The 10,293-nt window shown below is 31.8% G+C and overlaps 1 protein-coding gene across 1 annotated transcript; it reads right to left on the reverse strand.

Annotated features, from left to right (window-relative positions):
* Positions 1-5,099: 5,099 nt before the first annotated feature.
* On the reverse strand, positions 5,100-7,915 carry LOC120143286 (TORTIFOLIA1-like protein 4). The gene is made up of 4 exons (XM_039157648.1): positions 6,992-7,915; positions 6,680-6,788; positions 5,728-6,239; positions 5,100-5,643 (listed from the first exon to the last, which is right to left on the reverse strand). The coding sequence occupies exons 1-4, from the start codon at positions 7,802-7,804 to the stop codon at positions 5,140-5,142; spliced, it is 1,938 nt and encodes a 645-aa protein (XP_039013579.1). The 5' UTR covers positions 7,805-7,915; the 3' UTR covers positions 5,100-5,139.
* Positions 7,916-10,293: the final 2,378 nt, after the last annotated feature.

Below are 10,293 nucleotides of genomic sequence, written 5' to 3' on the forward strand. Positions count from 1 at the left end.
GAATGAGCTGAGGAACAAGAGGATTCCCTTAGTAAAAGTACTTTGGAGAAATCATGGGGTTGAAGAAACTACTTGGGAAATCGGGGAATCTATGAAACTCTAATATCCGTATATTTTCTATCCATGTAAATTTTGAGGACGAAATTTCTTATTAGGATGGGAGATTTATAACGCCCTGAATTCTAGGTTAGTAGTTCGGGTCAACCCGAGACCCAAAGTTTAAACTCGAATGATCTTATAAAATAGTTGGATCAAGTTTAGTGTTAGTGGGCTTGGGTTTGGCCCAAGAGTTTTAATGGTTGGTGATGAGTATTTTATGAAATAGAAAGTTGAGGGTCTAAAAGTGAAAATTTCACCTTGTTAGTTGAAAGCTGAAAATCCCCTCCCTATAATATGATTTTCACGTGAACTACTCCCCATGTTTAAACTCATCAAACACTCATATTTTACCTCATCTTTCTTCTCTTCTCCTTCATTTTTCAAGTGAAGAATTCAAAGGTTTCAAGCTTAGTTGGGTTGGAATAAGGTAAGATTATTAATCCTTAATCCATGAGATACCTTTCAAGCCTCATTTTCCAAGTTTTTCATTTAGCTTCCAAAAATGGATTTTTGGGAGGTTTAAGAGAATCCTTAGATTCTAAGTGTTTTGATGGATTCAAGTGATAGAAAGTGTCCTTATCCTTAGTTTATCTAACTAGTTAAGTTAATGATATATTTTCCTTACTTTTGATTAGTGAAAGAAGTTGGGGACAACTTAAGAGTAAAGGGAAAAAAGAAAATTGTTTCTTGAGTAATTTGGTGACCTTCCTAGAAAACCAAGTATTCAAGGTAACACATTTACAACCTTTTCAGACTAATTGTGAGATTTTAGAATGCATTCAAGCTAGAAATTTTAAGTTGGGAAACTTATATAATCATCCATGGTAGATTCTAGCATTAGATGTTATTTAACTTGTTTTAAGCTCTCTATGACACATTCTATCATGTTTAAATTTATATTGGTCAATTGGAAATGTTGGAATTGTTTTGTTAATATTTTGAAGTGTTTAAACATGTGAAAATTTGAAGTTGCAAAAGAGGTTTCGAAACCCCCTATGGCTGGTTTCAAAACATTTTATCCAGAATGTAAATTTTCACAAAGGTTTCAAAACCCCATTCCCATACCCTAAAATTTTATGCTAAGGTTTTGAAACCTCTACAGTAGGTTTCAAAACCCCTGCTTGAATTTGGACAAATAGGCCTAGAATGGTACATGGATAGCCTTGAACTTATAATATGCTTCAAATTGGGTAAACTTTCAATAAAACGTTAAGTGAGAACAAGAATAATGCTTAATTACATTTATAAACAAGATAAATTAGGGGACATAAAACTAGCCTTGATTGATGCTCGGGAAACAAACAAGACACCCGATTTCTTTTAGTAAGATTATGATGTCGAAGTATAGAATCAGTTTGGATATCATTAGGTAGTGCGTGAGGCACTTTAAGCTGACTAGCTAGGGCCGAGGCCCGACATTCACGAGGGGTGAGTTAGTCGAGGGTGTTGGCCGATGTAGAGATTTCGAGCAATCATCCTCAATATACTATACGGGTATGTGAGCTCTGAGATGCGGAACATGCAGGCACACCATGATGTCTACCATAGAGTAGATAGTGTAGTATACGAGTATACTCACTATTGTAGTTATTCATTTAGTTTGAGCATGACATGGACACTTTTAGTATGAATTAGTTGTTAGTGTAGCATTGTGCTATTTAGCTCAGCGTTTGGAATTTGTTTCCTTACACAAGTTAGTCGAGGAGCAGTCAGAGGACCCTTTTTTCCATCAGTGATCCAGATCATACTAGTGCAAAGTACATCTCGAGTTCATCTTTAGAGGGCATGTATAATTGTAAACCCGTTTTGTATATTCGAGTCGTAACTTATTTTAAACAATAGTCTGTATGATTTGAATTATTATTTTTTGGGAGCTCGTGAGGTAAACTATTTTATTTAAATTGTAATTGATTTATCTTAACATGAGTATTTACAAATGGTCGTTTTAAATTGAGAAATTAAAGAACAAATTTGGTTAGACACTTCGATGGTTTCGTGTGGCATTCGTATCGGTCAACTGTCTGTCGTACTAGTTTAAGGTGTTACACCTTTAGTAGTAATGGGAGAATGGACCCCCTGGCTCTCAATGTTGTTATACCTCACCATATTAAATGCTTAATGAGTTCTTGAGTCAAGTCATATCCGTTTATTCAAAATATTAACATATTTTTATTGATTAAATTATTATTTAAATTCAATAAATTTGTTTGGAATAAATTATAAACTTTTGATTTAAATCGATAATCGATAAATTTAATAATATTCGGTCTATGAAACTATAGATTAAAATAAGTTTATCACTATAAAAGATAATAGAAAATTCAGAATAAATTAAAATAATTTATGATAAAATGGGTATATGTTCTTCATTTGAATAATAATACTCAAGAAAAAAAAAACAATGCATACATACCTATGCAATTATATTTGTATTATTAGGTAAGCTAAGGCTGTTTAAAATGTGAATAAAGAACATGACAGATAGTGGTCATAGCTGGCTTGGGAGTAGTTTGGTTCTTCTCACACAAAATTGGTCCAATTGGTGCTTTAATAAATCCAACATGTGATGAGAAATATTCCTTCCTCTTTTGTTTTTCTTTATTTTCCTTAAGAAAAACAAAACTAAATAAAAGGAAGGGGAGAAACATTTATTGGGAACCAATAATAGTAGTGGCTTATTTTAAGAGGAGACTGAATAATGGTAGCAATTATTTTGAATTATCTTCTAGACATTGGTATGTAGAGTTGGGCAATTATTCCCTAAATTATCCTATACACTCATTTTTGTTGTTTGGATATATACTGTGTTATATGTCACTACACTTATTATTATAGGTTGATTCTATTTTTATTAAATAAAAATGATCAATTAGGTCAATAAACTTTTAATTTAGTTTTAATTAAGTCATCAATTGTTAATTGTTGATGTATCAGTCAAATAACTTTGTTTAACAACAAATTTGATCTTCGTTACTTGCATTCTTTATCAACTTGATTCTAATTTTAATCATAAATAATTTAATAAATCTAATTCTCTACTAAGATGATGACATATTATTATACAAATTGATAGAATATGTAAGTAATAAGGACCAAATGTGTTATTATATAATTTTTTTTTAACTAAAATCAAAATAATTTAATAAATTTAATCTTTTAATAAGATGATGACACACTATTATACAAATTTTACGAGTATGTAAGTAACAAGGATCAAATTTGTTCGTAATTTCGTTAACAATTAAATGTCGGTGGTGATTGAAATCAAATTAAAATTTATTGATTTAATTGACAATTTTTTTTATAATTTATCATTTTTCACTTTACGATTCAGAGTTTAAAATTATGAGTATAGAATTACGAGTTCAAAAAGTATCATTTTACTATTTGAAGAATGGAAGAAATAAATCAAATTTTATGTCGATGTTTTTTATATTTATATAACTAAATTAAGACAAATTTCTTATTTTGATTATAAAATTATTATTTTAGTTAAAAAAATTTGGAAACAAGAGCTGGACCAGTTCAGAAAATCTTACATCCTTCTAGAGAAAGTCGAGAAGGAGAGGGTAGGGGATTCTTTTTCTTTTTCTTTTGAAAGTAATAAAATTTATGAATGTTTATTGGAAAAACGACTAAATGCAGACATTTTATATAATAAAAATCGGCTATATTTAGGAATAACAATATTTTCTTTACCACGAGGTCACTTGGTTTATGTTTGTACAAAATATTTTATAATTATTGACAATGCTCTTATATCATATGATAAATGTTATTAGAACCAAAATCACTATAAAAGTAACATTTCCTTTTACTACTAAGGATGATAAATTCTTCAAAAGATTACAATTTATAAATTAGACAACTTACTATAAATTATATTATATGTCGAATCGATAGATAAATTATAAATTATGCGTCACTCATTGGTAGTTTTCTTTTGTAAATTATACGTAGTTTTCTCCTGGAATTAAACAACTTAGGGAGTTTTATTGAACAATTGGTTATATACTGATTGAAGTATTTCATATAATAAGGAATTATGTATGAACTTTCCTGCTAAAAATGTTTTGGAAATTAGTCCTAAAAGGAACTTCCAGTGGAAGGGACTGCCTTCTATAATCTTGTTTTCAAGTTTAGAATTTATAATATATTTGTAAAGTAAAGATATACTTATTATTATAGCTTCATTTACACTTCACCTGCCACTGCTTTGCAAAACTAAAAAGATGCTCATGACATAATGTGTCGGCAATTGTATTTTTAATAATATTAATGATTATTAAGACCATATTTGTTTAGAATATTTTTATCAATTAATAATAATGTACATTCACCTTGGCCTAACTGCTCAAACACAATTTCTAAATATGATATTCTCTTTTACCATTACCATCAATTAATGAATTCATTTGGCCGCAATTGTTAATTCCTTTTATTGATTTACTGTTTCTTCTTTAATTTACTTTGCTTTTTTTAAGAGGAAAATGCTTTTTCTTTTTTAATAAACCCAACTTGTACAAAACACAATTCAATTCATATTTGTTTGCCTTTTCCCTATTAGGATTCAATGTACATATATGGAGCCTCTAAAGGCCTATTGCTAAACTTTAAGGAATACACCATATTTGAAAGTCCTTGCTCTAATTATACACTTAATAGATCCGACCTGAAAAGTAACTAATTTGATATTGACCCGATTTGATACCTAGCCCGACTTACCATATATCCAAACTAAATTCAAACCGGAAATGACTCGACTCCAACCTAACCCTACCCAATCAAGTCTAAACACCAAGTAGCCCAATCCAAATGATCGGTCTACCACCTCTGGATTCTACACCATATTTGCAAATCCTTGCTCTAAAACTGCATTTAATAGCGATCCAATACATGCAACACTTGTTCACACTAAGTAACCGACTCCGGTACAAGAACCATTCTAAACAGTCCTGAACTATATGTATTGACCAGAATAGAGAGGATAGAATTATAATAAATTACATACAAGACAATTCACTATGGAATTACATTACATTACCTGCTTCTAAGGTTTATTGGTGCAGGGCAACGAATCAAGGTCGTCCCATCAGCACCACTAGAATTGCCAACCCGAACCCTTTCATCACTTCGAATGGTATCATTTGATAATCTATTTGAGAAGAACCCTGAATTCTCGGTCATGCCACCACAACCATCCGCTGCTGGATTCATTATAAATCCACCACAATCTTGATGCTGGTGTCTTTGGCTGACCGCTTCTGCTGGCTTATATGTTTCAGCACCAGAATCTTTATAAACCATGCGGCCCGAGGAAGATAACCTTGAAGTTGAAAACCAACCTTCAGTTTTCCTCCAGAACTTGGGACTTAAAAATTCTGTGCCAGGCAGCTTGCAGCACGTGTTATCTGCAGAATCCATGTTTGGAATCCTTCCACTTGAAACAGCCAAGTCATATGACATTTCATCCAGAGCCATCTCCAGGCTATTCACACGTGTCTCTAGTGAATTGATCCCACTTTGGGAGCTCCCAATGAATTTCTATATCCAAAAGCATTCCATGGTAAGTGCAAAACTAATGTAAAGAAAGAGAGAGGATGTTCAAGTTCAGGTTCAGCAAACTACCTGGAGGAGGTTTAATAGATTGGACTGCTGGTCTTCAATCTGAGCAAGCCGTTCACGTATCAAAATCAGACCCTCAACCTTTTTGGGGTTCTCACCAACTTCTGCAGCTGCATTTTTCTTATCAACATGAAAAGGAACCACCCGGGAACCAGATTTCAAACCTCCACATTCCTCATCATTTTCACTAGCAAAGAGTAGGCGTTTAGTTTCCAGGACTCCAAAGTCACTGTTTTTGATATTATCATAGGCCTCGAAAAACAGAGACTTCCTGGGTTCAACAATTTCAGTCTTCAAATAAGAGGGTTTTGTGCGATCCAACCGACAGAAAGTCGATGCATTAACATTCCTATTATTACTCCTTGCGGGAGTCTCTTTTTTGGCAGTGGAATCAGTTGAAGAATCAGATGGAGGCGACCTGCTAATGGGGACTACTTTCTTTGATTGGGGAGTTCTAAAACCAGCACCATCTACACTTTTTGCAACTGAAGGAAAGCATCCAAAGCTAACATTATCTGTTTTTATGAGCAAAGCACATGAGCATGTAAATGATAAAGATGTTGCAGTAGTTATCAAGCATAAAATTTACAACACAATATTAGTAACAATTGATATTTCCAAAATTTTAAACTAAAAAGGGTGTAAACATATTTGAGCATTCTCATCGAAGAAGTATCCTATAACACTCGGACTCGCATATTACTATCAGATACGAATGTGTCCGACGCAGGGTATATTCAATTCTTTTCAAGCTGTTTAATGTATATGGAGGCTCCTTGTGATCAAATCTACATGTTCATGTTGACATAGGGATTTCAAGAAAAATGAAGAATCAAGCAACTTTTGGGAAGTATCAAAATATTTTTTATATGGTGCAAAATTTCTGGGTTTGGACATGATTAACTTCCTAATATCAGGAAATTACAAATTACACGAAATTAAATCTTTAATATACCAAATGAGGATGATTCAGACTGAGAAGGAATTGAGCCGTCCTCAGAAACTCCAGAAACTTCCTTCCATAAATCCAAACTACGATTCATTGTTTCCCGGACGATCTTTACCTGTACCACCAAAATTTCATAATATGCTAAATTGCTAAGCACTTTCGAACGAAAAAGATTTTAAAAACATTAGCAGTGTATAATATACAATTAAGTTATATTTTAAATGCTTAAAACACTCTTAAATCATAACACGGGAAAATAATACAGAAAAAATAACTAAATAAAAATTAATTTATTTACCGAGTAAATGATACACACACCTTATCAAACCTCCGATTTTCGAGGGCCGCCACACATGCCGATTTAAACTCCATTGTCAACTCTTTCTCCGCCCTCACTAGTTTCCCTAACGCCTCCGCTGACGCCTTTCTCGTTGCCCAATCTTCGCTGCTCAAAGCTTCCACTCCACAAGGCACTAACCAATCCAAAATACCTTTACTACCGGCACCGCCAACACTAGCGACGCTTCCTATAACTCCAAACACCGCTGCTTTTGCCTTGAAACTTTCGTTCCTCACTAACTTCCCCAACTTCGGCAACACATTCCTAAGCTGCTCTGTCTCAGGATCCGGCGCCGCCTCTATTGCCGCCGCCAAACACATGGCGGCTCCGACCTGCGAGTTGGCGTCTTGCTCCACAACCAGCATTTCGATCAACGGCTTCGACAAAACCGAAAACGGAGGTTTCGTGATGTGAGACGACATGGCGGCACTCGCCTCAACACAGGTGGACCGGACGGAGGAGTCGGGGTCTCGGAGGCGGCGGGAAAGCGTGGAAACCATCTTAGAGAAGTGAGGAGACAGTGCGTTACCGTGCGAACGAGATAACAACGCCAGAAGGCTAACACATTGTCTCCGAACCGGAGACTTGGACGAAGAATCGGTGTTGTGGAGGCAGTTAAGAAAGGGAGCGATGGAATCAACGGTTAGGTTCCGAGCGATGGACTCGAGCTCCGCGGAAGCTACGGCGAGAGTGTCGCGGTCGGCGAGTCTGTTAAGGCAAGTACAAACGCGTAGTTTGAAATCCTGCGGTTGCGGCAGAGGAGTCGTCAGAGTTCGGTTCTTGAAAGACATTGCTGTTTTAGCGTTCCGTTATGATTTTGGCGATGTATTTTTCAGAGATGATACTTGAATTTGAGGGCAAAAAAGCGGTAAAATTTGGTGGCTTTTGGAAATGGCGGCAGCGGAGGGGAAGCTATGGTTGTCTGTTATTATACTCCACCATCTTAATAATAAATGAAGTTTGCAGGAGAACTTTAAATGTTGAGGTCTTTTCTTTATCCATTATTACAATTTTGGATAAACTACACGTTTAGCGTTTAAATTATTTGTTTTAACACTTAAACTTTTAATTTTTTTAAAATTATTCATAATATTTCATTTTTATTTCATTTTAGTACTTTGATGATAATGTTAAGTTTTGAAAAAATTGAAAGTTTAGCTGCTAAAACGGGCTAAAATTGATAGTTTACGTACTAAATGTGTTAAGTTTTTAACGACGGTTATTAAAGTGAAACAAAAACTAATCATTGTGTATAGTTTTGAAAAAATTAAAAATTTAAGTACTAAAATGAGAAAAATTTGATAGTTTATATACTAAATGTGTAATTTATCCTTTTCAAATATTTTAAGGCTTAATATAAAAATGAGTATACAAACTATATTCAAAATTGATTTTTGATACTTAAAGAATTTTTCATTAAAATTTTTCTCCGTTACACTTCAAGTATCTGTCGTTAAAAACCTGTTAAGTGACACATGTCATATTTAGATTTTTTTAAGACAAATATTTTTAATAAAATTTAAAAAATATAAGCATGACATATGTTATTTAACAGTTTTCAAACGATATTCAACTAAAAGTGTAACAGAGAAAATGCTAGACACTTAATTTTAAAGAAAAATTTTTTAGATACCAAAAATATGTTTTGAGTATAATTTAGGTACTTATTTTTACCTTAAGTCATATTCTAATATAGTCTATTTTTGTATGTTTTATTTTAGCGAATGTCACGCACCAATGTGCATTACTACAAATATATAAATAGCTATTAAACTATGATAAAATGATCTTTTTAGTCATTAAATTTTTAAAAATTATAAATTAAGCATTAAACTTTGAATTTCGTTAAAAACATTCACATTTAACAATTGGGTTAATATGACACACTAAATTAAAAAAAAATCATTTGCTCCTTCAATTGAGACTAAAATTTTGTTTTTTTATTTTTTAATATTTTTAAGTAATAATTCTAAAATGAAAAACATTTTTTAAATATATAAAATTTTAAAATTATAAATTTATTTTTAAAATTATATTAAAACTATTAAATAAAAGTTAAATAATTAGTACAGTGTTTAATAAACAAAATTGATTTTATTTTCTGATATCTAAAATTATTGAATATTAAAAATTATAAATTTTTAAATATAATTACAATTAAATAAAAAATTAATTATAAAATAATTTTATGACTTCACATATGCATAAAGTTATAAATTTTAAAAATAATTTTATAATTTTAAAAATAAATTGTGAATATATATATATAATTATTTTTAGAATTATTACTTAAAAATGTTAAATGATATTTAGATAAAATTTTAGTTATAATTGACAGGGCAAATGAGATATTTTTATTATTTTAATATATCACGTCATCCCTTTATTAGTAATTAAAGATGCGGTATATATTTTGTAATAAAATTTAAATTTAATATGTATTACGTAACTTTAAAAATTCAGTAGTAAAAGAATTGTTATTATTCCTTAAGGTCTCGGGTTCAAGCATCAACAATACTAGGGGTGTGAGTGTTCAATGTCAAATGATTGAGAATTATCTTTAAACATATATTATATTGTACTTACACATATTAATAAAAAAAATATTTAAAAAGATTATTTTGACATAGTTGAATGACTATTTAAAAATTATTCTCCTATAAAATTAGTGGTATATTTCAATGTATGACATATATTCTAAAATTTTCTCATCATATAATAATATTATTTGAATCTAAATTATATAAAATAACGTATTTTTTCCAGTGAAATCGCTTATTGGATTTATTTTTATATTTTCAAAGGAAGCATGTATATACAAATCATTGTTTTTGCTTATTAAAAAAATCATTTTCTTTGTATATACAAATCTTTAAATTATACAGATTGACCAGACTTCCTCAATGAGAAGGAGCAGTGTCATATGAAAGCGGTCAAAACTCTTCAACATGGATGAACAGTGTCGTCTTTAACACCAAATTATCTCCAGATTGACCCGACTTTCTCGACGCGAAGAAACAATGTCATCTTTAGCAAATAATTTACCTGGAAGCGGCCAGAACTCTTCAACATGGATGAGCAGTGTTGTCTTTAGCACCAAATTATCTCTAGATTGACCCGAAATCCTCAACATGAAGGGACATTGTCATTTTTTTAAATCCTTTGTTTTCAGACAAAGAATTTGAGCTCAAGATGAAGAACGAACATCATAGCTAGATAAAATTAGTGTCTATGGTCTTTGCCTTATTCTCATCTTGCGACAATGGGAACAAAGATAAAT

This window comes from Hibiscus syriacus, unplaced genomic scaffold (genome assembly GCF_006381635.1).
Source record: "Hibiscus syriacus cultivar Baekdansim isolate YM2019G1 unplaced genomic scaffold, ASM638163v2 tig00110840_pilon, whole genome shotgun sequence".
Taxonomy (NCBI): domain Eukaryota; kingdom Viridiplantae; phylum Streptophyta; class Magnoliopsida; order Malvales; family Malvaceae; genus Hibiscus; species Hibiscus syriacus.

Bases quoted from the DNA above. Each gene is read 5' to 3' on its own strand.
- LOC120143286 (XM_039157648.1), bottom strand. From the start codon at position 7,804: ATGTCTTTCAAGAACCGAACTCTGACGACTCCTCTGCCGCAACCGCAG. The intron at 6,240-6,679 runs GTATATTAAAGA...TCATAAAAACAG, and splicing joins GTCTGAATCATCCTCATTTG to ATAATGTTAGCTTTGGATGC. The intron at 5,644-5,727 runs GTAGTTTGCTGA...TTTTGGATATAG, and splicing joins ATCTATTAAACCTCCTCCAG to AAATTCATTGGGAGCTCCCA.